The sequence below is a fragment of the Phocoena sinus genome, chromosome 14 (assembly GCF_008692025.1).
Source record: "Phocoena sinus isolate mPhoSin1 chromosome 14, mPhoSin1.pri, whole genome shotgun sequence".
NCBI classification, from domain to species: Eukaryota; Metazoa; Chordata; class Mammalia; order Artiodactyla; family Phocoenidae; genus Phocoena; species Phocoena sinus.
This window is the reverse complement of record NC_045776.1, coordinates 88,698,170-88,725,098: the sequence shown is the minus strand read 5'-3', so window position 1 is coordinate 88,725,098 and position 26,929 is coordinate 88,698,170. Positions and strand designations below refer to the sequence as shown.

Below are 26,929 nucleotides of genomic sequence, written 5' to 3'. Positions count from 1 at the left end.
GGACCCCCAGAGCAGGACCGTCACGGGTTCACTCCCAGCTCCCCCGCCCACCAAGTGCCCGAGCTTCAGCAAATCACTGCTCCTCTCCGAGCCGCGGTTTCCTCACCTGGAAAATGAAACTAAGCACATTCCCTCCCTCGTGCCTGTGAAGTGCAGGACAGTACCAGTAACTGTACCATATGATTATTCTTTAGGGTGAGTCACCCAGAGCCTCCTAACCTCCCATAATTTGCTCCTAGGAAAGGTGGCAGGAGGGGACGAGGTGTGGCTGGAATCTGGGTCTGGCCTCGGTCCCATGCGAGGGGCAGCTGCGGTGCTGGGGGCCCCTCTCCCTGTGTGTTACGGGCTGAATGTCTGTGTCCCCCCAAAGGTCGTATGTTGAAGCTCTAACCCCCAACGTGATGGTACTTGGAAATGAGACCTTGGGTGGTGATAAGCTGAGAGGAGGTCATGAGGACGGGGCCCTCATGGTGGGCTTAGTGTCCCTATAAGAAGAAGAGACCAGACTTGCCCTCTCTGCCATGTGAACACACGGCCAGAAGGTGCCGTCTGCAAGGCCGGAGCAGGCTCTCACCAGGAACCCAATCTGCCGTCACCGTGGTCTTGGACGTCCCGCCTCCAGGACTGTGAGAAATAAATAACTGCTGTTCAAGCCCGCACTGTGGCTTTTGTCATGACAGCCTGAGCCAGGACCAGAGCCTCAGTTTCCCCACCTGTAAAATGGGAGCTAGAACAGAGACCTTCTGGTCCCGGGGTCCCCCGTGTAGATGCGTTTTGTATACCTGACACCCACGCACACAGGCATGAGTGTTTGCCGGCAAGGCCCAGTCATGCTGAGGTCAGCCAGCACCTGGGCCTCCACGGCTGACCTCGCCCGGGGTCTGTACCCTCACCGGTGTGGTGTGAACCCTCTGATCTCCTCCTGAGGGATCTCTCTGGGTCTGTCGCCATGGCTGCAGGCTCCCTGGGGGATCCACAGCTTCTCCAAGTAGAGCCAGCACAGCTTGGGGTGAAAATAGAGACTTTTGACTGAAAACCCAAAATTTTACATGAAAGCTCCAGGTGTTTAAATACTCACCTAGAATTGAAAATTTTATGTGAGCATAATATCATTCTGCGACATTACTACCAGAGATGCAGAACCGGAACCATGGGGACATTTGAGGCCGCTGGCATTGAGGGACAGTCTACAGGACAGCCAGCCTGTGACCTTCACGAGGCCCAAGGTCATGGAGGTCAAGGGAAATGCAAGGCTCAGGGAGCATAAAGCCTCAGGACAGCTGAGTGTGACGTGGGTTGGGTCCTGTCAATAAACGATGTTGCTGGGACAAATGCAGAAACCAAGTGGGGTCTGATGTGTCCTATTATTTCTTGATTTTACAGAGACTTGAGAGAAAGTCCTAGTTTGCAGGAAATATATAGAAGAGTGTCCGGGGTCATTGGTGTGCTCCCAAATAATTTAGGTAAGAAAAAAAAAAAAGTCTTGTACTCGACCTGCATCTTCTCTGTATATATGAGACTATTTCAAAATGTAAAAGCACGTGTATTTATAAAAAGATGGGCTCGGGCTTCCCTGGTGGTGCAGTGGTTGAGAGTCAGCCTGCCGATGCAGGGGACACGGGTTCGTGCCCCGGTCTGGGAAAATCCCACATGCTGTGGAGTGGCTGGGCCCGTGAGCCATGGCCGCTGAGCCTCCGTGGCTGGAGCCTGTGCTCCGCAACGGGAGAGACCACAGCAGTGAGAGGCCCGCGTACCGCAAAAAAAAAAAAGATGGGCTCAAGCCGAGTATTTCCACGGGTTTGTTCAGTGCCCAGACCCCTGGCTTGCAGCCCCTGGTGGGAGCAGCTCTTCCTGCTACTTTTACTGCTAATTTGTCCTTTAGGACTGAACACAGAGATGCACCACTGTGGCTACTGTTTACTTCATGTGAGACAGAATTAGTGGGAACGTTTTATAAAATGGTCTTTGGCTTTAACACAAGAGTAAGACCACCACCCACTATGAGAGAGGCTGGGCTCTTGTAGGCCCGGTCCACTGCCGGCTCTGACCCATGGGCTGTGTGCCCAGGGGACCTGGGGACCCTATCTGAGCTGTTTCCCCAAATACACGAGGGCCTAGGATTGGCCCCCCGCCCCCCCGCAGGCTGCTGGAGAATGAAGTGGGACCCCGGGGGGGGGGGCGTCCTTGATGAGCAGAGGTAGCCTGTTCCCCCAGGAGGGACCTTTAGTCCGTCTGGTGTGGTAGGACGGGCGGAGACCCTTCCTGGGCCCAGGGACCAGATGGCGGACAGACGGATGTGGGATGTGGCCTGGCCTGGAGAATGCCTGCCTGGCCATGGCATCCACGCATCCCAGGATGGGCCCTGAGCCTGCCTCTGCTGCCCGGGCATCAGGTAGGGGTGGAGGTGTGCAGCTGCGGGAGCCTGAGCTCTCTCCTGAATATGCGAACGTTTGTGCCTCACCCTAGAGCGGGGCGGTGATAACTCCCACGATGCAGGGAATGAGTGCCAGTGCCTTCGAGCAGCCTCCCATGCCCCACGTGGGCTGGCCTCGCGCTTCCCGCTCTCCTCCTGGAAAACCTCCAGGATGCAGGGGCTTCTGCTGGGCGGGCCCATTGCACCCCAGGACGTGTGCGCCTGCCCTGCCCCGCCCCCCCCCCCCCCCCCCCCCCCCCCCCGCGCCCCCGGCCGGCCTCTTCCCTCAGATCGCTGTGCAACCAACTCCTCCTCTCTGTTTCAGCTCATTCCCCGGCTCAGGCAGCCTTTCCGGAGCCCCCTGGAAAGCAGCTGTTCACAAACTTCCCCGTGTATCACACTCACAGAAAGGGGGGAGGGTAACACATGGCCGGCCCCACCCCCAGCCTTCGGATCAGCAGGTAGGGCCAGGCCCGAGAATCTGCATTTCTACCGGCTCTGGGTGACGTCGATGCTGCTGGCCTGGGCACCCCGCCTGGAGAACCCCTGCTCTAAAGCGGCCCCTGCAGGGGCTCTTCGCACCCCCTTATGGCCTGATGCTCACATCACCTACTCTCCTCTTCCTAACCGACACCATTTTTGCTGCAGGTGTTCACCTGCCCCAGCCCCAGGGAGGGGTGGTGATTCCTCTAGACCAGAGGTTCTCAACCCAGGTGACCCTACCTTTGGGGTTACCTATGGCTGCGACAGGGATGGGCAAGGACTGTCCCCCCCCCCCCCCACGTCCACGCACCCCCAGAAGCACTGATGAATCGCTCCCTGCCAGTGAGAGCGGGCAGGCAGCCAGGGCTTCTGGGAAAGGTCGCCCTCCCGGGTGAAGGGGGTACAGCTCCCACTCTTTGCCCCTCCGGGTGGGAGAGTGGTGGCTGCCATCCTGGCCTTGGAGCCAGAAGCAGAAGGAGCAATGGGACGGAGCCACCTCCCTGCACTTCCTGTTGGGAGGCCCTCAGGGGCATTCGGGGTGGCAGACAGCGTCCCAGGTGCCTCACCCAAAACCTTGTCTCGTTCTGCACGTCCCGCACTGAGAGCAGTACCTGCACGTGCAGGTAGGCACTCCGTCCATCAGGGAGGGTTGGGCGAACGTGCCAGAACCCCAGGTCCTGAGACCTGACCCGGCCCGACCCCTGCCTGCGGGCAGGAGGCTCGTCTCCCTGAGCTGGGCCTCAGCTTGTCCATCTGTGAAATGGGTGTAATGACCCAGGGGTCATGGAGTCGTCAAGTAAGCGCTGGGCAGGGACGTGTTGGTGACCACCGCACAGGCCTCCCGGGAGGCCCCCCACCCCAGAGTGCAGGTGGTCTGGGGCCAGGGCTGCAGAGGCCCCGGAGGACGCCCACGCTCGGACCGCCTGAGCGCGTCAGGGAGCCGAGCCTGAGCCGTTACAAAGCAGGAAGAGATCGTGTTTGTCTGAAACGCGTCACAAGGGAAGCCCACCACGGCCCCAGCTTGGGGGCTCGCCCGTGGAGGCGGCTGCCCTGGTCAAGGCAGCCGGCAGGCCCACTGGGACCAGGAGAGGAAGCCCCACCGGCGGGCGGAAGCACCAGGGGCGGCTCTGCGGCAGGGGAGGGGGTGCCCGTGGGCCTCCAGGCTGCTCTTGCCAGGGTCTGCGGACCTGATGGAACGCCCCCAGCCCCGCCTACCCCTGGCTCCTCGGTCAATCTCCGCGAGATTCAGTCACTCGCTCGCTGAAAGGACGGCTTCCGGCCCCGACCCGGCCGGGACGTGACGCAATCTCCCCAGCTGGCAGAGGGCAGGCAGCCCAGGCGGGAGCTCCCCCTGCATCCGCGCCCGGGGAGCAGCGCCCTCTGCTGGCCTCTGCCGAGTCGGGGGGGCTGCACCCGGTGGCCTCGGCCTGGGGGGCTGGCGGCGCCGTCCCCATCTGCAAGGCGGGGTCCGCTCTGCAGGGACCCTTGGCTCAGGCGCCGGAGGGGCGGGCATCAGTCCTTGCACTTTGTGTCTCTGGACCGCGGCCCCTTCTGTCCTGTCGCAGGCCAGCGCCGAATGTCACAGCGCCAGGGCCCGGGCCGCTGTCCACAGGAGGCTCAGCAGCGCGGCCAGCAGTGGGCCCGCGGCCCGCGGTGCTGCGGCGGCGATGGAGGTGCAGGAACAGACCTCGTAGGCGTCCTCTGAGCGGCTGTGGTCGCGCTGCCCCGGCCGGGCGTGGGCCCCGGCCTCTCCGTCTGCGCCCTCGGGGTCAGCGGGCGGGTCTCTGCAGACCAGCCAGTCCCGGGCCGTGGACTGCGGGTACCCGGGCGCCACCTCCAGCTCGCCATCCAGCACCTTCCAGTACTCCTTGCCGCGGAAGAAGTAGGCGGCACCTGGGGGAGAAGAGGGCAGGCAGCTGAGCTCCGGCCGCTGCAGCACGCGGGATTCGGTGTAGACGGCAGGAGGACGGGATACAGAGAGCTGCGGGGCCGGTAGGAAGGACGGACGTAGAATGTCTCAGGTGAGAGTCAGAGTCTTGGTCTCAGCCTACGGGGAGCCCATCTGTGGGCACTCAGAGCATTACAGGCCTGGGAAAGCTCAAGGAGCCGCCTGGAGGCAGGGGGATGGATGAGATGACCTCTGCTTTCCCCCTACTATTTATTTAGTGAGGGCCTACTATGTGCCAGGCTGTTCTAGGTACTGGGGACATGGCTTTGCAAATAGAACAAATGAAACTTCCCGTAAGGGTGGAGCTGCCCCTGTGGGAGGGTGCTGTACTTCTCACTGCAGCCAGGGGGCGCTGCAATGACGTTTGTGCGGAGGCCTGAAGCCGGTGGGGAAAGTGTTGGGGGGGGACGCACGGCAGGTGCAAAGGCCCTGAGGGGTGTGTGTGTGTGAGAGCAGGAGGCAAGGCTGCTATGGCTGGAGGGGTGACGGGGGCGAGGAAAGGACCCCGAGAGGTGAACAAGGGCCAGAAGGGGCGACCCAGGAGCCCCTCTGGGGGCGGGTGGTGTCTGCAGTGGAGCGGGGGGGGCGGAGCAGACGCACGCATCTGCCGCCGGATCCCAGCTCCCCAGGTGTGGGGGCTGAGGCTGCCCCGGAGTCGCCCTTCCCCCCGTGCCCGGCTCACCATCGGACCAGCGCATGGCATCGTCGAGCGTGCTGGGGATGCCCCTCCACGGGGGACTCTGGGCGGGGTGGCCAGGGTCCATGCGCCGTGTGTGCTCATCGTAGCGCCAGTACAGCTGGTCCTTAAAGAAATAAGTCTTGTCATTGTGGGCCCAGGAGAAGGCAGCATCGACGCCGCCCGGCGGGAGGCCGAAGTCCGAGATGGGCCGCGGGTATCCTTCCTCTACGTTATTGTCCTTAAACACCCAGTATCTGTCTCCTGGGGGCGAGAGAAAGAGCCATGGGCCGGGGTTCGCCCAGCCCGCCGGGCGAGGGCCCCAGCCCTTGCTCCTCCCACAGACGGGCACCCCGATGCGCAGTGCCCATGGCGTAAGTCCCAGGAGGGTTCACTGAGCGCCTGCTGTGCTCCCGGCAGGGGTCCCACACGTGCCAGCAGCCTGGGGAGGCGGGGCCAGACGAGGCGGCCGCATCAGAGCCGGGGGCAAGACTACCCGCTCCCACCCCGAGAAGCCACTTCGGTCAGCGGGGCCTTGTTCACTTCTGCTGTGAGGCGGGCTGAGCACGTCCACGGGCAAAGCAGGAAGGGCGCTGGGTGAAGGCCCACCGGACCTGCATGTGTGCAGCCTTGTCAGACTACACAGAAGCAGAGCTTTAGAAATCACCAAGAACTTCAAATCCGCACATAAAGCTTTTGGAAATGGTGTGATTAAGACCCTTGTTGGGTGTCCTTGACTTTCTGTCGCAGGAGGGTGGGAATCAAATTTGGGTATGTGTTGTCATGTCCCCCACTCCCGCCCGGTTTAGCAACAAATCGACCCTGTTATTTCGAAAACAAATGAGGGACTTCCCTGGCGGTCCAGCGGTTAGGACTCTGTGCTTTCACCCTGCAAGCTGCAAGGTGCGGCCAAAGAAACAAAACAAAACAACAAACGAAAAAAGAAACAAATGAAAACAGAAGATACAAATGAAAAAGAAGCAAAACATTAAAAAGATCTTTGGCTGGACAAAGGAATGGAATAGACATTTCTCCAAGGAAGATATTCAAGTGGTCAGTAAGCACACGAGAAGATGCTCGTCACTGATCATCAGGGAAATGCACGTCGAAACCCTAACGAGACACCACCTCACACCCAGGAGGATGGGTACGATCAGACCCGCCCCCCGGAAACAGCAAGCGTAGGTGAGGATGGGGGGAATCGGGCACCGCTGGTGGGAATGCAAACTGGGAGCGGCTGCTGTGGGAGAAAGAAATAGTCCAGGACCCAGTAACCCCACCCCTGGGTATATACACAAAGGAACTGAAAGCAAGTTCTCAAAGAGCTATCTGTACACCCATGTCTACGGCAGCCTTATTCACAACAGCTAAGACGTGGAAGCAAGCCAAGTGTCCATCGGCAGATGATAAAATGTGCTCCATCCACACACTGGAACACGACTCAGCCTTGAAAAAGGAAGGCAATTCTGACACCTGCTACGCCGAGGATGACCTTGAGGACGTGATGCTCAGTGAAGCAAGCCAGTCGCAAAAGGACAAGTCCTGTGTGCTTCCACAATATGAGGTCCCCAGAGCAGACAAGTCCATGGAGACAGAGAGCAGGCTGGTGGGTGCCGGGGGCTGGAGCGGGGGGATGGGGAGTTAGTGTTTCATGGGGACAGTTTCAACTTTACAAGATGAAAAAGCTTTAGAGATGGACGGTGGTGATGGTTGCACACAGTGTGAAAGTACTTAATGCCCCTGAACTCTGCACTTAAAAATGGTTAAGACGGTAACTTTTACATTGTGTGTGTGTGTGTTTTACCACAATCAACAATAATTTCTAAAAGATCATCTGTCAGAGACTGGCAACAACCGAAGGAAACGACGGCACAGCTGCAGACAGGGCTCCGTCAATCACAACGAGAAGGGCCGTGAGGACTTCCTCTGAGTGGGCACACGTGGGGTGACGTCGACAGGGCAGCCCGACCTGCTCCAGCGGACGCTGCCAGGCGAGTGCAGAGGCCCTAAGTGCCCACACTGTCTCACATTTCAAGTCTGGATCTGTGGTTTCTCGTGGGGATCTCCCGATTTTTAAATGTTAAGAAATAATCCAAGTTACTTAGAAGATGCCAGACAGGTCCCCCCACCATGACTGTGGCCGGCCCTTGACATCCAGCCTGGGAGACGGTGATTCCACTGTCAGGGGGCGCGTCAGGGTGAGTGTGGAGGGGTTGAGCCCAGGCACCACACAAGGGAGGCCAGGTTGGAGAGCCTGGGTCAGGGCAGGAGGGTGGCTTCACTCTGGGGAGCTACAGACCCTGCACCCCCAAAACACAGCTGCACGTACATACAGCAGTGCGTGAGCCTGAGGAAGGCTCACAGCCCCCGAGGCGCCCACAGAACTGGCAGGGCTCAGTCTCCTGCTGTAGGCGGGGCACCTTGCCTTCTCCCCAAAGAGACAGCATGCTCCCCAAGGGCAGGAACCACCACCCCAGCCCCGCCCGGGAGCGGGGCTGTTGAGGGTGAAGTGACACCCCTCCTCCAGTGGACCTGTCACCCTGGACTGAGATGGGAGAGCAGTCTCCCCCTGCTCTTTGGCTAAATCCAGCTCCTTCCCGCGGCCCCTGGCGAAGACCTGCACTTCCCACCCCCGCCTCCTCGCCCTTCACTCCGATCCAGCCTCATCACCCTCTTCCAGGTTCTTTCAATCAGCAAGACTGTTCCTGCCCCTGGGCCTTTGCACTGGCAGCTCCCTCGGCCTGGCATGCTGGTCGCTCAGGTCTACCTGAAGTTAACTCCCTCATTACCTGCAGGCGCTTATCGTGTGTCCCCCGGCCCAGAATGAGGGCAGGGGTTTTCGTGTCTTGCCCACTGTGTGCCTGCAAGGCCTGCCACAGTGCAGAGCACACAGCAGGTGCTCAATAACTACAAATTGGTTGAGTGCACACATGAACGTGAGACTCTCTGCTCTGAGCTCTGGACCCACAGAGCAAAGCACAGGACTGGCCTCCTGCGTGGACGCGAGCTCTGGGGGTCCTGGGGAGCGCGGGCTGCGGCCCCCCGTCAGCGATGCCCGGCAGGCACCCAGATGGGGGGGCACCCACCTTTGAAGAAGACGATCTTGTGGTCACTGGTGCGCTCGTACACGGCATCCACGCTGTCCAGGTGCGGCGGCAGGCCCCGCCAGAAGCGGTGCACCTGTGCCGGCTGCAGCGACACCAGGTGCCGGTCCCGGGTCAGCCGCCAGAAGTACTTGCCTGGGGGGACACAGGGGGTGGGGCTGCAGGTGGCCGGCCTGGGGCCCAGGGTGGGCTCTGCTCCTCTGTCCGCCGGCCGCTGGACCCCGAGGGGGTTACCTTTGAAGAAGAAGGCCTCGCCTCGGATCTGGGCCACCGCGTCAAAGTGGCCGCTGCATCTGTGTGGCACATCCTTCCTGGGCCTGGGGGCAGAGAGAGGGCCGGGCTGGGAGGCAGCCCCACTCCGAGCCGCCCCGGGGAGCTGGGCTGGGCAAGGCCATGGGGACAAGCATCCCCGAAGGACCCTGCACACCCGCATCACCGCCTGCAGGCCCAGCGACCACAGCAGTTTAGTCAAGAGAGAAAAGCAGGTGAAACAGCCCTGTGCTCGCCGTGCAGGATGCGAGATGGATCGCTGAGCGAACGCACTGGACGAGCAGGCGCTCTCTACGCTGCCAGCGAAGCATCGAGAAGCCAGCCGGGCACTTTCTACAGAAACGCGGAGCGTGCGTGCCGGGACCCCGATTCTGAGTCTGGAGCTCTGTCCACGGACAGTACTCACAGCTACATCATGTGTGACGACAAAAGGTCAGGAACTTAAATGCCCACCGATCCAGGACTTAGAAACAGGGCAGGGCACACGCGTACCGCAGTGCAGCTCGGCCCCGAGACCCAGGCGTCTTCACAGACACGGAGGCCTCCACGGGCCCTGGGGCCAGAGCTGAGGTACAGAGCAGCACAGGAGACATCCCACTGGGCTCACGCATGTACACCTACACGCTGGGCTTTCTACACACGTGTGGAATCTCTCTGGAAGGACACGCACACGCACAGATGTCTGCCCCAGGGAGGGGCTGGTAGGTCAGCGGCGAGGACCGACTTCTCGCCGTGAGTTGCTTTTTGTGCCCCTGGAATCGCGCACTGCTGGCGGGTGTTACTTATTCAATAAATAAGTGCAATGAAGACCAATAGTAACACAAGTTACAGCAACATCTGTGACCTCAGTGGAAATTTACCACATACAGCGGAGTGAGAAAAGCATGAAAACATCCCACGTCTGGAAAACCAAACCTCGAAACAAAACAAACCACGGAAGCCTAAATACATAGATTTCTGTTTGTATTTTTGTGTTTAGTGTTTTGTGTGAGCGTGAAGGTGGCACGGAGGCATGCCAGGCTGTGAGGGCAAAGGTGGGAGGGGTGGACGGGGATGCTTCCCTGCAGATTCTGTGGCTCTTGTTCCACTGGGGGATGCGGGGGTGAGAGTAGGCAGGCTCTGACTGCTTTCACCACAGGGCTAGACGAACCCAAGCTGGGCTTTAAAAGGCGGACAGCTGCCGCGGCCTCCAGCACTGCCAGCCCTCCAGATGCTCCCTTGGGACAGCCACTCCAGGAATCCAGCCTCCGGCACGGGACACAGATGGTGCCCAGCTGAGCCCAGCCTTCGAGTCAGCCCAGCCCAGGCACCAGACCTGAGTCAAGATGCCCCCAGACGATCCCAGCCCCCAGCAGGTGTTCCCAACACCATGGAGCCGACCCCTGACCCCCGACTGTGCCCTGTCCAAGTTCCTGACCCACAGAACCCACGAGCCTAACGATACAGTGGTGGTTTCATGCCACGAGGCAGGGCTGCTTGTTATGCAGCCGTCGATGACTGACTGGGATGAAGGGTGAGAGGAAATCGCACATTCGAAAGTCAGGGCCTCTGCACGGTTCTGGGCTGGGGTGAGCGGGGGGTCCCCTCCACTGTCTGTCCATAAGAAAAGAAACTAACTGTCACTCAGGGCTCAGCTGGCCCAGAAGAGCCACGAGCTCAGGACTCGGAGCCGCTGCTGGGGGCCGTCCTGGCCGCAGAGTGGAGACAAGGGGCCCACGGCTTACGGGGTGCTGGAGCGATCAGGGGCCTCCGGCAGGAGGGGCGGCTCCTCGGGCTCTGGGGTGTCCGGCTGTGCCGTTGGGGACACGGACTCCCGCACGCCTGTGGAGACAAGGAGGCTGCATCGGGCCCAGCACACCCGCCTCCCTGCAGACCCCACCACCCTTCCTGGAGCCGCCAGGACGGAGCCGGGGCCATCGGGTGGGTGGCACTGCGTCTTGACTGAGCCGAGCGCCGGGCTGCGGCGGTGAGCGGGGCGGGGGAGACTCCGACCCTGGAGCCGGAGCACTGTGATGTGTGAGCGGAAGGCGCAGGTGCCCCACTGACTTAAAGGAGGGTTTACACCCGCCCCCCCCGCCCCCCAGCTCCACTCCCGGGCACAGACCCCAAATAACAGCAAACCGGTGTTCAAACAAAAAGCTGTGCGTGAAGGCACACAGCCGCATTATTCACGATGGCCAAAAGGTGGAAACAACCCAAACGTCCACCAACGGAAGAACGGATAAATAAAATGATTCGGCTGTCAAAAGGAATGAATTACTGATGCATGCCACGATGGGGAGGACCCTGGGAAACGTGCTGCGTGAAAGCAGCCGGACACAAAAGGCCGCACGTTGTACGGTTCCATTTATGTGAGACGTCCAGAAGAGGCAAGTCCAGACACAGAAAAGGGACGAGTGTTTGCCGGGGGCTGGGGAGTGGATGGGACGGGACTGCTAATGGGTGAGGTGGGACGGCGGGGGGACGGGGGGCGGGATGAGAACGTTCTGGAAGTGGAGAGGGACGGCGGTTGGACAACACTGTGAATGTACCAAATGCCATTGAATAGTTTGCTTTAAAAGGTAAAAATCGTAACTTGTACTTCAATAAAGGACGTCCACAGATGTCAGAAGGTGGTGAGCGCTGGGGCAACAGTGAAGCGGGGGTGGGGGCGGTCCAGGCGGAGGGCAGAGGCTGAGATGTGGAATGAGGGGAGGCTGGCCTCCGAGGTGAGTCCCCCGATCCCAGGCTTTAAGAGGATGGCTCTGGCCGCTGTGGGTAGGGGCAGGCTGGCGTGGGGTTAGGGAGACCAGCACGGAGAAGCGGGGTGACTGGGGGAGGTTCATCACCCCCACCTTGCTCTCGCAGCTCCCAGGACAGACCTCCGTCTGCCCCCTTGCCTGACGTGTCCCCAGCACAAGGGGGCCCGGAGCTGGCCCTGGGTCAGTCCTGGCTCAGCCCTCCCGTCTCTCAGTGGGGATGCGGTACCTACTTTACACAGTTTGCAAAGACTGGATGACCGGATACATGTAAGTGCTTTGTGTGGGCCCTCGTCACCATCGATGTCAGCTGTCACAACCTGAAACCGTCTGGGGATTGGACGTGGGATCTTGCCTGGGGCTCTGAGATGAGCTCCGTGGAGAGGGCAGCGGGGCCCCATGTCCTACGGACCCCTGGCGACACAACTCACCTGCTTATTCATTCCACACACACCGTGGGGCAGCCAGCGTGTGCCAGGCGGTCCCAGATGCCGAGCACGCAGCAGACAAGACGGAACCAGCCCTCTTCCGTGGGGCTCTGTGCTCTGGGGGTCCCCAGCATTGCTGTCCCCATCCCCGGGCGACCCGTGACGGGTCTGGGGGGGACTCACCGTACAGCTGCCAGACGCGCACCCTGTCCTCATAGGGGAGCCCGTAGCGCAGCGGGTCACCCACTGGGCCCTGGTAGTACGGCTGCATGATGGAGCGTGTGGCCGCCACGTGGCTCAGCCCGATGGCGTGGCCAAACTCGTGGACAGCCACCGCGAACAGGTCCATGCCGTGGGCATCTGGGGACACAGGAGCCAGTGAGCCCAGGGAGGCACTGCCAGCTTCTGCTGGGCCACGGGGACGGGACCCGTGGGGTGAGGTGAGATGAGTCCGCCAAGCTGGTTACAGAGGAGGCCCCGGCCCTGACAGACGGGTCCTATGGAGTCACTCAGGGCTTGTCTGCTTCCTAGGAGGCCCTGTGGAGTTCACAGGGGCCTCTCGGGCCCCCTCACCTCCCACGTGCCCCTCACAGTAAAGTTGGCAAACTATCCTGTACAGGCCACGTGGTAAATATTTCAGGCCTTGCTGGCCGTCAGGATCCCAAGTGACAGGGGTCACTGTACGCTCCCTCAACCCCACAGCCCTGAATAGATGCTCCAGGCCCCACAGGACGGGCCTGGGCTCCCATCAGGGCATAAAACCCACAGGTTCTACGGGGCCACTTCTGTCTCCTCCAGCGGGGATGGGCTCCCCAGCCTGGGATACAGACTCACCCCACGAGGCCCCCGTCTCCCCCGCCCGTACCTACAGCCTGTGCCACGCGGCTCTGCCCCTCGTCCCGCCTTGAAGCTAGGGGCCTGCGACTCCTCTGGCCAATGGGACTTAGCAGAAGTGATGGCGTGCCGAGGCCTCAGAGGCCTTACAAGCTTGCACTCCCGCTTGGGAGCCGGACCAGGGTGAGGACAAGCCCGGCTCACGGAGTCACGTCCCAGGCCTGCGAGCCCAGCCCGGGTCCGCCAGGCGGGTTGCCGGTGCAGAGACGGCTGGATGCAGAGCTGTCCTCCTGAGCTGGACAGGGGCCCACGGCCTTAGGCAGGGGACCCGTGGCGGTTTCCTCTTCCTGGGGGGCTGGTGTGGCTCCCTACGCCATCGTGGGCTCTGTCAGGGGCTGGGGGTTACGCGGGGTCCCCGGGGCCACCCCAACCCGGACGCACCTGAGGAGCGGAACGTCCAGGCCTCGTCGTCGTCAAAGTGGGTGTCCCCTGCGGTGTGGTGGTCGCCCGGGAAGAAGGCGTGGGCCACCGCGCCGCCGGGGCCGTCGAAGGGGTAGCGGTCGTTGTGGTCAGCTGTGGAGAAGTCGATCTGGATGTCGGCGGCACTGCCGGCCACCTCGTGGAAGTTCAGGGGCGTGAGGTCGCTCCAGACTTTGAGCGCGTAGTGCATGAGCGCGCGCACCGTGTCGCGGCCCAGGGGCGAGTCCCGCGGGAACGTGCGGACCCTGGGGCAGGCGGGGTCAGAGCCGGGTCGGTCACAGGGACAGGCCCGGTGCCCCCGCCCCAGGCTGGAGTGTGCTCCCTGGAACGACTTGCCCCGGGGCGTGGGGGGCACCGGGGCCCTTATTTGGAAATGGGGTTTGCAGACGTAACTGGAGCGGGGATGGAGATGAGCTCATCCTGGAATAGGGTGGCCCCTAAATCCAGTGAGTGTCCTCACAACAGACAGAAGGGGACACAGACACGGAAGGAGGACACGTGAAGATGGAAGCAAGGATCAGAGCCACGGGCCCAGGGCTGCTGCGACCACCTGGACAGGGGCTGGGCCGGATTCTCCCTCACAGCCTCCAAGGGACCTGTGGCCCCCGGACCTCGGATTTCTGGTCTCCAGAACTGAGAGGATCAATTCCTGTCTCTTAAGCCCCGGTCTGTGGGTGCTCATTTTGGCCGACACCCAGACCCCCAGAAAGGCCAGGCCCGGTGGAGCCCCGCCTGCCCACCTCCATGACAGGTTCCTCTTCCTCCACTTGGTCGGGGCCGGAGCCTGGCGCCTCCTTCGAGCCGGGGCTGCGGCTGGGAGGTCAGGGAGGGAACAGCGCGGGGTTCTCATCAGCGCCAGGGTGGCCTCATCTGCAGGGCGGACGGGCGGGCGGGGGTCAGGAGCCAGGCCCAGCGCACGCGCACCCCCAACCGGGGATTCCCAGCAGCTCCCCGAGAGCTGGCACCAAGCTCCAGTCCCGGCCCCTCGCTCTGCACCAGGTCTGGGGGGACGAGGCCCAGGCCTCCAGCTATGTCGGGCCCCCCTGCCAGGGGTGCGTCCACAGACCAGGATGGGGGGCTTTCAAAGCATTCACTGACGTACGGCAGGGATCTGAGCAGTCGGAGGGGGCACGGCCCCAACGCGGACCGTCGGCCAACGGTCCCTGCATCTCACGGGACACACACCCGACCGGTTCTGTGTGTGACACACGTGTCTACTCCCGAGAGGCCTGGGGACAGACATGTTTTGATCAGCTGGCCCTTCGAAGAGTCCTTACAAAATTGGAATTTGTGGCCAAAATGTAAAAAGTGGGGTGTTCACATAAACCCCCCAGATTTCTGGTTTCTCTTGGAAAGCGGGCAGTTTCAACAGCACAGGCCTAGCACCCCAATGGGGCGACTCAACTGGGGCATGGTGGCCAGACCCCACTCCGACAGTTGGCCTGCCTGGCCCGTGGCATGGAGTTTGAGACCCCATTGAAAGTGTGGAAAGGGGGTCTGGGTGCGGCTGGTACACACTCACCCCCTGCTGTGCCCACGGCCGGGGGATGGGGAGGGGATGACGGAGGGATCCCGTGCGGTGGGAATCCTCCCTCTATCCCAGGACAGCAGGGCAGGCTGGAGGGGGCAGTTAGGAGGAACTGGGCTCAGCTCACCCATCTCCCACTGCACCTTGAGAACTGACCCAGGACGCCAGTGGCCTCCAGGCCTCCGAACCGCTGCATGGCCACGATGGCCTTGGACAGCTCCTCTGGCGTCTGCAGCTGCCCCGTGTCGGGGTCTGCTGGGGGCAGGTAGCCGAACCTGCTCAGCCACTCCTGCGGGCAGAGAGTACAGTGAGGGGTGGAGGGGGAGCTCAGCCCCACAGAAGAGCCACCTGCCTGGGGCCATCACTGCGGGGAGGGGCAGGCCTCTCCTAGCCCTGATCCACACTCCAGCCCCTGCCCAGTAGCCCACAGGGCGTCTCATGCTCCTTCCTTGCCTAAGTGTCTTAATAAACTTGATGCCCCTTAGATGGGTGGGCTTGAGCAGTGCACAACCTGTGCGACCGCTCATGGCAGCCTGCCCCACCTCACTCCTCCTGAGGCAGCAAAATGCCCAGGGGACACTTAAAGAAGTGAGATTTTTAAAAGGTTATTTAACATCGTGAGCGCCCAATTCAGGCCCGGAGCTCGCTTGTGAGGCATTAGTTTAGGACCCAAGGTCTGAAACCCATGCTGAGAAGGGCAACGGGCTCAGAATCATCTGGTTATGAGTGGCATGTGCACAGTAGTTAAGAGCCCAGACTCTGGAGCGAGGCTGCCTGGGTGCAAATCCCACCCAGCCCCCTCCTCACTGTGCAACTGCGGCAAGTCACACCCACTCTGGGCTGTTTCCTCGCCTGTGGATGTGAGGATATAAAGAGGTAGAACGTGGAAATGCTCACATCAGCCCTGACACAGGTACCCTCCATATAAGGTGTGTGTGGTCAGCGGACAGCTCTGATGCAAAGTGCCCCAGTGGGGGTCCTCTGAGCAGGAATAGGGGGCAACCCTTTATACCACGGACACACATAGAACCCCTTTACCATCTGTGGGGGGACAGGGAGGCACCAATGCCATCCGTGGGGACCTCCTGGGGGGCTTCTGTTTCTTCAGCTGCCATACGGCGCTCATGCCCACTTCCCAAGCCGTGTGACAATCCCATAAAAAGCATTCAAGCCGGGCTTCCCTGGTGGCAGTGGTTGAGAATCCACCTGCTGACGCAGGGGACACGGGTTCAAGCCCTGGTCCGGGAAGATCCCAAATGCCGCGGAGCAACTAAGCCCGTGCGCCACAACTACTGAGCCTGCGCTCTACAGCCTGCGAGCCACAACTACTGAGCCCACGTGCCACAACTACTGAAGCCCGCACGCCTAGAGCCCGTCCGTGCTCTGCAACGAGAGGCCACTGCAGTGAGAGGCCCGCGCACTGCAGCGAAGAGTAGCCCGCCTCGCTACAACTAGAGAAAGCCCGCGTGCAGCAACAAAGACCCATCGCAGCCAAAATAAATAAATAAGTGTCCTAAAGGATAAAAAAAAAAAAGCACTCAGCCATATGGACGCGATGCCAGGGGTGGGCTTGTCAGCCAGCTTCAGATGACCCACAGGTGGGTGGAAGGCAGGGTTTGGGAGATTCTCTGAGCTCCACCCCCTCCCAGACCAGGCTTCAAGAAATGCACCGACTTGCAGGTCTATTATTTTTTGTTTTTGGTGGACATTTAAAAAATCCTCGATTCATTTATGCTACCTGCAGGGCCCCAGAAGCTTGCGAGTTTGCAGCCCTTGCCTGAGGACTCCCCGCCCCGGGGATCTGTCCCCACAGCGGGCCCAGAGGGTGCTCAGTGGGAGGGGGTCTATCCTCCTGGAATTCCCAGGGAATGCAACTGACCAGGAGGGTCCTCGATGATTTGCATATAATTTGCATACACCTGCAGCAGACTAGCTGGATTCCCTCCTTTCCAGGAAACACTGAGTCCTTGCTGGGGTTCTCTCTGTTCCTTTACCTCCCCCCCACTCCTGAAGGAACCCCCAGAATGCACAGAACTGGGGGACCTGGGGACCCCCTTCAGGTCTGGGGGTCCCTCTTAGACCTAGGCAGCACAGCGCACAGCAACCAAGGGGCGCCCCCGGTGGACACCCGAGTGACATCCTGTGCCCAGACGAGGGGAGCACGAGGGCCGGGCAGGCTCACCCCGACCCGGGCTCTGCCCTCTGTGCTACTGAGGCCTCTGCCACTCCGAGCACCCTTCTTTTGGGAGGACCACCTTTCACATCACTTCAAACACATTTAAATGCATCCTGTCAGCCGTCAACAGGATTTACTGAGTCCCCTGGCTAATCACCGTCTGGGCCCTGGAAATGCCCAAGAGAGCATTCCAGGTTACAGATGTGTATTTGTATCCACTTTGCTGTACTAACAGAAGCTAACGCGACATTGTAAGTCACCTATACTCCAATAAAAATTCTCTTAAAAAATGCGTACTTGTGGCTACACATCTTGGGGGAACGTTTTACATATGCTTTAAGGTTTTGAGGCTGCCGTTTCCTTTCTGAAAGTCAGAAGGCACACACGCACGTTCTGCAGCCCTTTGTTAAGCTTGCAGGACGGAGCTACAGAGCCTGGAGGCGCCCAGCACCACGAGGAAGCCCTCTGGAGTGTCCTCGGACCGTACACGATGCGGGGTGAGGATGCTGTCCCCACTCCCCTTACCAGGTAATGGTCCACCCAGGCAAGCGCCTTTCCCCACCCAGGCCAGTTGCTTTGGGTGGGCAGGGGCTGAGACAGCCTGGGGGGACCACCCGTCTCCCGGCTGTCCCCTTCTAGGCTGGGATAACAGCTGGGTGTCCGATCGTAGCAGACCCCTGCTCCGAGCCCTCGCGGGGCTCCATGGGGCTCACAGAGGAGCTGCGCCCTCTGGTGCTGGGCAGCCTGGCCCCAAGGCCAAGCGCATGTTTGGGCTTCAGGCCTCAAGAGCACCTCAGGTGGTTTGGAAACGTCTGCTAACATTGAAAAGCAGGAGGTTTGAGCTACAGGTCTGAGTCAACTTGCAGAACAAGGGCAGAGCTGAGGGCCTGTGCCAGCCTGGGACAAGCTCTGCTCTGCCCGGGCCCCGGGCACTGCAGCTTGCAGCCCCTGCTGCGTGCAAAAGCACAAGAATGGGACCAGATCTGAGGGGCTGGCGGGAGGGAGGGGCTCCCTCCCCCCTCCCCGCCCCCCCCCCCCCCCCCCGCAGGCTTGGGATCAGACATCCCACCTGCCCCCAGCGCAGCCCCCTCCCCCATCGCAAAGCCCGTCCCTTCTCTTCACACCCCAGGCCCACCTCCTCCCCGTGGCCCCACCAGTGGCGGTGGGCTTCTGTGTCGATTCCTGGACAGCTCGCTGGGGGAAATCCTCAGGAGGTGTCTGACAACGGGACGAGCCCCTGGCAGCCAGCGGCCCTCAGGTGATGCATGGATCGGGGGGCCTGAAGAACCCGTGGGGACCCTAGCCCAGCCTGAGCCATCCTGTTCTCCTGCCTTCGGTGGAAACACAAGTGTCCCCGACAAGAAGCCCCCATCCCTGCTGGGAAGGAACAGTCACCCTAGAGCCCTGGGAGGGAGGGGGCGTCTCGGACAGCCCCTTTCTCTCTCTCTTTCTCTCCCCCTCTCGCCCTGCCAGCTCGTTCCCCTCTTCAGGGGAGACAAGCAAATTCCCGAAGGGCCGGGGTTTCACTTTTTTTCCTGGTAGTACGTACACGCTGGAACATCACAGAGGAACCAGGCTGAGAACCCGTCCTCAGGGCCGGGTCCTTGCATGGGGCAAAGGCTGACAAAAGCCCCGCCTCGGCTGCCCCTGGAGCCCGCACAGCCCCGATCCCTGCACCCACCGCAGTGGTGCCTGCATCAGGATGGCCCCTGGGGTGGGGGCCCAGATCTCTTGCCCCCCAATACCCTACAGAGCCTGCGGGTCGCCTGGGCCAGCCCCCTCCTGTGCTTATCCACTGGTCCTCCCTTCACTGTCACCACGGCTACCGTGTCTCCAGGGCAACGAGGCTGTGTGGGCAGAGGGTGAACTTTCCAGAAGGCTGAGGGGAGGGGGGGAGGGGTGGGAGCGAGGGGAGCCCCAAACCCGCAGGGGCTTCCCCGCCTTGGAGAATCGCTAACAGCCAAGGACATGCTCTCACCCTCCTCCCCGCAAGGACCCCCGTGAGCTGAGCCATTACTGCAGATGGGGAAACTGAGGCCCAGAGAGGTGGGTGTCCTGCCCAAGGCACTGGCAGGAAGTGGGGCGCCGGCCCCTCCCGCAAACGCAGTCACCTACCGTCCCTCCCGTGGCTTTCCCATTCCCCCTGCCCAGCCCCCGCCTGGTCCTGTTTTTCTCTATATCGTTTATCGCTGGTTGACACGACGTGCAGTCCTTCACAGCGTTCACGATGTTTAACGCACACACCACAGAACTCCCTCCTGACCTCGGCAGTCACAGGCAAGTGGGCCATCGCCGCCCCGGAGCGGCCCCGCGTTCACGTCTTGAGCGGCCCTCGGCCCAGCAGGTCAGCCGTCAAGTGCAGGCACCTGCGGCCTCCGTGCTGCTCCCAGGGGGCGCAGCAAACCAACCTTCCACGGACGGGCGGACCAGCGGGCGCGAGGGAAGGCCGCGCTGTGACGTGCTTTACGGCACCGGCGCCGGTAAACGAGAAGTGCTTACTGTGTGCGGTGCCCCCGCAGGTCCTTCCCATAGCCCCAGGCCTGGCCACTGCTGTCCCCACTTACGGGGGGGTGGGGAATGAGGGCTCGCCGCACGTGCTGGCAGTGGGGGCAGGACCGGAGCGAAGCCACCGGGACCCCGGGACGCCTGTCGGCTCGCCGATGCCCCGTGAGGGGCCCGTGTCTGGCCGGGACGGTGGGGACGGCGGCTGAACCGTCGGCGCCCCCCTTCGCCCTCCGTCTCTAACTGGATTCCGCCAGCCTCGTCTGGAGCGGGTGTGGAGAGCGGGTGTCATTAGCCCCACGGCACAGTTGAGGAAACGGAGGCCCAGGGCAGTGCAGACGCCGTCACAGCACTGGGGGAGCGGAGGCGGGTGGGCGGTGGCTTTAGAGCACCCACCCCCGCACCCAAACAGTAACAGACCCTTCGGCACCCACTGCGTGCCACCGGCTCTGCACCTTCACCCACTCACTCCTCAGCACCCACGGGGGCGGTGTCACCAGCACCTCCACGTGCCGCTGCGGAAATGGCTCGCGGTCACAGGGCGCAGCTCTGGCTCAAGTCTGTGTCTAAAGACCCAGAGATAAGGGAGTTGGTGGCCCCCCGGCAGGGTGCGTCTTCCTCCAGGGGCGGCTGGCGGTTGGGATGACCCCTTGCCCCAGCATCTTCCCCAGGGGGATGCTCCCAGAACCCCCTCTGACGGTCCACCCATCCATCCATCCAACACCCTCACCGAGGGATCCCTGTGCCAGGTGCCGGGGGGACAGGGAAGGTCTGGGGAGACACCGTCCTGCTGTCTACCCAGGAGAGACAGTCTAGCGCGGAAAGCCAAAGATAAACACGTGATAAGTATCACAGATGATAAATGATTAGTGATCCTAATGGCCAACGATTATGGAGCGCTGCTCAATTACTCACAGCACCCACAGGGGAAAGCTGTGAGAACAGGAGTCTGTGGGGTTCAGTTCACGCTTGGCACACAGTAGGCTCTCAGTAGAGAACTACTGAAATGATCTTATAGGTGGGCGCTATTATTGTGACCATTTTACAGACGAGGAAACTGAGGTGCAGAGAGGTCAGGACACTTGCCCACGGTCACACAGCCAGACAGTGCAGAGCTGGGAGGGGAACACAGGCTATCTGGCTTCAGGGCCTATTCCCAGGACTGCTGTGCTATGAGGGGAAGTGAGACAGGGTGGAGGGGCTCCTTAAATGGGTGCTCGGGGGGTGGCACCTGAAGCATGAGAAGGAGCTGGCCAGACGATGAGCCGAGGTGAGAATTCACGGCAGTGGGAACAGCTCGTGCAAAGGCCCTGTGGCAGGAACCAGCCTCGGAAGTTCAGGGAGCAGAAACGAGCTGGTAGGACTGGGGTACAGAGGGAAGAGGGGCTGGAGGAGTGGGCAGGCGGGCCAGGGAAAGGGGGGAAGTGGGTCCCGCATCCTGCCCAGGCCACTATCCATCCCTCCTGAGAGCTGGACAGTGCCTGGGAGGGACACAGCAGGCTGTCGGCTAGCGTGTGACAGACACACCCGTCACCCCTCCCGTGCTCAGCATAGGCCCTGCACCCAGAGCATCTCACTGGAAGCTCCGAGCCACCATTAACCGAGAGGCAAAAACCACATGCACGCAAAGCACCCTCGAAAACCCCCAGGAAGGCACTGCATCAGGGAGGACCCTGGTGAGCCCTCAAGCCCTTGTCCCTGTTCCCACATCCCCTCCTCAGAACACGACGGCAGCTTACTTCCTGCAGACGCTGTGGTGAGAGATTCAGGGGCATCACCCAGGGAACGTCCCCACTGCCCCGTTCTCATGGCCCCACTTTACAGACGAGGAGACTGAGGCCCAACACTCAGATCGCAGGCTGTGAGCAGCAGCCTGGGATCCACACCCAGAGGCTGGTTCCAGAGCCCCTTGAAAGAGCAACGACATTTCCTCAGCTGCCAGGCTGCTCGCCAGCCTGTTTAGTCAGCATCCACAGTCCCGGGGCTCAGACCACAGGCGGCCAGTGCGGTCCCGCCCACGCCACAGGCCCCCACGAAAGCACCACAAAGACTTCTCAGTCATCCAGACGCCCAAGGCCATGAGTGTCTGGGAAACGACTCACTTGTTGACAACGTGCCTCCAGGGTCGGGGAGGGGCCCAGCTGGGTCCTAAGCTCTGGGAGGGGAACCTGGAGGCGAGGCTCCCCTCTGGGCGGCTCAGTGACACCGTCCCTGGTCCCCTCGGTTGGGTTCCCTGACTGCAGCCGAGAGGGTGTTCCCGGCCCCAAGCCAGGTCTGATACGGGTCCTGAGTGCACCGACGTGCCAGAGGCTTGCTGGGGTGCTGGCACTGAGCAGCGGGGACCCAGAGGCGACTGGCTGAGGCCAGGGTGACGGTCACCCCCGCCACCCCCCTCCCTACCCCCTGGAGGGGGATACGTGCTCACAGGAGCTCCAGCCCCTGCCCAGCCCCCTGGGCCGCTATTCCCTGCCACCCTCACATACTCTCAGCCACAAGCCACTCTCACCGCCTGGGTGTCAGAGATCAAAAGACCTGCCAACACGCGTGGTACAAGGCACAAGAGCTCACAGACTTTGTTGCTGGGATAGAAACCTGAGAACAAACTTTAGAGGACGGTGGCAAATCTGCCAACATATGATATGTTACGTGCACACCTGCCACCTGGGCTGCCCAGTGTGGGTCCCTCACATACTCACGTCGCAGTAACTGGGCGTCCTGGCAGCTCCTGGCTATGGCGAACTATGAGGAACAGCCTGCCGTCCGTGCGGGGGTCTGGCTAACGGACGTGACATCCATGCAGTGAAATGCGACGGGTGGAAAGAAAGAACCAGGAGGACCGAGACGTTCCAACACGGACCGTTCTCCAGGATAGACTGGGAAGTAAAAACCGCAGGACGCGCGGCAGTGGGCAGCAGGTTGTCATCCGCAGAAATAAGGGACCGAGGTCCCCATGCCCTTTTACATGCCCAGACAACCTCTGGAAGGATCCTCAGGAAATGAGGGAGACAACGGCCCCTGCAGACCCTTCTGCATGGCCTGAATATTCTGCTGTGGGTATTACCTACTCAGAAATAAAATAATGAAAACGGGCCCAGAAGGACTTGCGGCTCAGTCGACAGCCCCAGGAGGGCACGGGGCTCTTTTGTCCCGCTCGCCGAGGCCTGAAAGCCCACCGTTGGACCGGCGCGGCAGGCCTCAATCCGGTGCTTTGTTCTCCTCTGAGGCTCGGGCGGGCTGGGCTGGGGAGCCCCCTCCCGGGGACAGCCAGCGCACAAGAGACCCGCTGGGCACAGCTCTGTCTGGCAGAAGCTGGGTCACACTTACAAAGGGGCCCTTCTCCTCACTGGCAGCCCTAGATCTGAATATCCAGTCAGTGGGCCCCTGGGGGCAGCGTGCAGAGCGGGGTGGAGGGGAGTCCTCCCTCCTCCCCGCAAATCCCTGCTGGTCTCCCAGCCTTCCTGCACCTCCGGGTCTGATGCACTGAGGTGTCATTCCCCCGAAGGCCACCAGAGACCGCCCTCGGCCCGCAAGTCGGGGGCAGGAGGCAGGAAGGTTTCTCTCACTCAGGCTGGAGGCGTCCTGGCCTTTCCTGGGTTGGGGGGTCTCTCAGGGCAGGGGCAGCATCCTCTGCTCTTTACGCGCCGGGTCGGATACCAGGGCCCTGCTGTCTCTGGGGCTCCAGGCTGGGGAGCCACGTCCGCTGCCCAGTGCCCCGTTGCCGGGGAACCCAGAGGAGCAGGGAGAGGCGGAGGCATGGCCGTGCAAGCCAGAGCCGGAGTGTGCACCTGACCCGCTTCCTCTGGGTGGGCGGCGAGAAACTTCAGAACAGCCCTGGGCGAGACACACGCACTTGGCTGGGCCAGGAGCTCCACGCCCTGAGTGTGCGGGCTCGACCCCCAGGAACCCTCCCGTGGCGCCCCTCACAGCTGGAAGGTGGGAGCCGGGTTGTACTACCACCCAGCCCAGACCTAGAGACCTGATGCCCTCAGACACCCCAGGGCCCGGAGGAGGTGGGCAAAGGCACCCCGATTTCAGAGCAGTTTGTCTGGGAGGAAGTGGCGCTGGGGACCCTCTGGCGTCTGGATGCAGACAGCAGGGACTGTGGTTGTTCCCCCCCAGGCGGCTGCAGGGGTTGCGGCAGCTGGGCGGGGGTGGCCGAGTCCTGCCAACCACGGGGCTGCGGATGCCGCCCAAACGCCTGCACTGGCCTGAAAGCCACCCGGAGCTCGAGAACGCCACTGGCCTGGGAGAGGAACCTTATCAGCACCCCTTTAGGAGACCGCCGCGGGCCGGGGGCGGAGGCAGGGAGCAAGGTCCCCGGCCCTGTTCCTTCATCTATGCGAGTGAGGGCAGCTGCAGGGGCGGAAGCCTCAGAAGATATCTGCTTAATCCACCGCCCTGCTCTCGACCTCGCCTGGCCTCCCGGGGCCTGGGGGTGGTGAGACCCATAAAGTCTGATCTAAATCTTCCAGGTCCCGAAGAGGAGGCTCCAAGCCTGTCGGGCTGAAAGGGGGAGGGGTTGTGGGAAGAAGACACTGCGCAGTCCCCCAGTATGGTTTCCAAGCCAGCGGGACAGCTGATACTGAGGGAGGGGCGCAGGAGAAGGCGGGACGGCTACATCCGAGCCTGGGAATGGTAGGGGGACTCCAGCAGGCTCAGGACAGGGACAAGGGTGGCAAGGCAGGGCTGGCCACCCTGGGGGTGGAAGCAGACAGGGACTTGGGCCAAGATCCATGCCCAGCGTGGGGCTGGGAGGCCGGCTCCCTTGCTCCCCAACGTCTTCAACATCCTCAACGGAGCAAACTCGAAACCGCCGACTTTCCGGGGCGCCCACACTCAGCAGCCCTGTCTTTTCTCGGTTGTGGGCGCGCACCCCTCCCCCCCGCCACTCCCACGGGGAACGCACTCGGGACCGCCCTGCTCTGGGTGGCTGCGACTGCCGTCCCACCCGCCTCAGGGGCCCCTTTGGGGCTACACGGAGCCGGTAACGGGGCTGGGGCCAGTGAGCCCCCAACCTCCGCGGGCTCCGGCGACTGCGGCGGGCTCTGAGCGCACAGAGCCCGGGAGGGACCCGCCGCCTCTTTCCTAGACCCGGGTGCGCGCGCGTAAGACACTCAGACTGTGACCCAGCCTCAGCCTTCCTGCCCAGGAAATGGGTGCAGGGCGTCCGAGTTCCCGCAGGCACCGAGGCGCCCCGATGGGGTCCCCGCGGCCCGCGGGAGCCCTGCATCCCGGCCGCGCACTCACCACTCCCAGGCTGAGGTCCTCGGCTCGGGGCGCGGGTGCGGCGCAGCCCCCACGGGCGGCCAGCGCGAGCAGAAGCAGCGGCAGCGGCGGGACCCGGGCCCAGGGAGGTGGCGGGCCGGGCCCCCAGGTGGCGCGGCGCCGCATCGCGCTCACAGGGCGGACGGCGCGGCGGTGGCAGTCCCCGCGCCCGTGCGCCCCGCGCCCGCGCGCCCCGAGCCCGCGCCAGGCTGCCTGCCCGACCGAGCCCTGCGCCGCCTCCCAGCGGCGGGGCGGGGCATGCTAATATATGTTAATGAACGCCGCCGGCGCTCCCTCCCTCCGCCTTAAAGGGCCCGCGCCCCCTGGAGGCTGCTCAGAGCTCACCCACGCCCCGCCCGGCGAGTCCACACGGGGACCTTGGCTGCGGCGGCCCGAAGGAAGACACTTCCTGAGTGTCCCCAGACGGCCCCGGGGCGGCGGAGGCATGCAGAGGGGAGCACAGTCCGGGGCTCTGTGCCGGCCCCCGGGGAACGGACCCCGCCTCCCGCCCGACCGCGCGTACATGGACCCCCCCCCCGCCCCGCTCCCCGCGCCAAGCACTGTTTCACGGTCAGGGCTGGGGACCCGGAGCGGCAGCCGCAGCGCGCCCAGCGGACGCCTGGGGGAGCCTTTGCACCGTGGTAGAAGGGAGGTGGGGTCGGATGGCGGTTGAGGAGGGAGAGTGGGAGGGGTCGGGGTAGGGGTGGGAGCAGGCAGGGGCTGGGGGCGTGGAAGGAGCCGGGCTGCAGCGGGGCTGGGGGTCGGAGCTCGGGAGGGACTGCGGGACGGGGTGGGGTGAAAGACTAGGAGGGGCGCGGGCGGCGGCCCTGACTCTGGTGGGGTCTGGGCGCAGCTGGGAGTCAGCGAGGGCCGTGGGTCTGTGGTCGCTGTGGGTTTGGGGAGGAGAATGTTAATAGGTGACGTCTGTTGGGAGGTCAGTGCGTGCCCGGCACAAGCTCAGAGCCTGCCATGTATAATCGTTCACTTCTCACAACATCTTTCGTGATAGAAACTATCATTCCCATTTTTCAAATGAGGAAACTGAGGCCCAGAAAAATTAAATAACTTGTGGGAGGTCACAGAGCCAGAGGATCCTGGGCAGGGCATTTAGATGCAAATACCCCTACACCTTAGTTCTGTTTCTACAACTGCTCCCCTCTCCCACCCCTTCATGCCTCCCCTCCCCCCCATCACAGCTGGTGCTATCAAGATTGAGGTCCAAAAAAAAACCTAAACCAGCAACAGCAATTTCTTTGGGCTTCCCTGGTGGCGCAGTGGTTGGGAGTCCGCCTGCCGATGCAGGGGACGCGGGTTCGTGCCCCGGTCCGGGAAGATCCCACGTGCCGCGGAGCGGCTGGGCCCGTGAGCCATGGCCGCCGAGCCTGCGCGTCCGGAGCCTGTGCTCCGCAACGGGAGAGGCCACAGCGGTGAGAGGCCCGCGTACCGCAAAAAAAAAAAAAAAAAAAAAGATTGAGGTCCCATTCTACGGACAGGGAAACTGAGGCCCAGGTGCTTCTGCTTGACCCACATTTCCCCCCCGTCTGAGGGGAGTGGTGGCCCCTCCACCCAGGTGAGGGCTGGGTTTTCGGGCAGAGCCTCCTCTCCACTGTCCTCCCGTGGCTGGGGTCTTGCGCATCCTACCCTGCTGTTACTCTCCAAGCCTGCTCAGAAGACCGTTATATTGACCCACTGAGATCCCTTGCAGTGAAGACCCTGCATACGATGGCCGTTCACAGGCACATCCCCCAACTTTGCTCAAGAGCTACTGGCAAAAGCCTAGCTCAGACTGGCTCTGGTCAGGGAAAAGAAATTTATGGGCTCATTAAACTAGGCCATCTCAGAGCAGGCTGACGTCAGGCAAGGCTGGATCAAGTTGCACCGGGACATGATCAGAATACGGTTTCTCTCTCCATCTCTGTGTTGGCTTCATCCTCAGGCGAGATCTCTCCAAATGGCAGCAAAGACGGAGCGGGCAGCCGCCCCCGACATTCTTCCAGATTAGCAAACCCGGCCGACCGACTCTCAGGCCACAGTCCCAGGGCCATCTCTCATTGGACGCTGTGGGCCGTGTGCCCATCCCTAAC

General features: G+C 62.1%; 1 protein-coding gene across 2 annotated transcripts; it reads right to left on the bottom strand.

Annotated features, from left to right (window-relative positions):
• Positions 1-3,834: 3,834 nt before the first annotated feature.
• Positions 3,835-25,068, bottom strand: MMP17 (matrix metallopeptidase 17). 2 transcript variants are annotated; one of them, XM_032603540.1, is made up of 10 exons: positions 24,828-25,068; positions 15,059-15,191; positions 14,115-14,244; positions 13,336-13,619; positions 12,244-12,420; positions 10,619-10,715; positions 8,859-8,941; positions 8,607-8,759; positions 5,527-5,784; positions 3,835-4,789 (listed from the first exon to the last, which is right to left on the bottom strand). In XM_032603540.1, exons 1-10 carry the CDS (start codon positions 24,969-24,971, stop codon positions 4,476-4,478), a joined length of 1,773 nt encoding a protein of 590 aa, XP_032459431.1. In that variant the 5' UTR covers positions 24,972-25,068; the 3' UTR covers positions 3,835-4,475. The 2 variants fall into 2 exon arrangements, with proteins under 2 accessions (XP_032459431.1, XP_032459432.1); XM_032603541.1 differs by lacking the exon at positions 24,828-25,068 and having other exon boundaries at positions 15,030-15,072.
• Between the last annotated feature and the right edge of the window lie 1,861 nt (positions 25,069-26,929).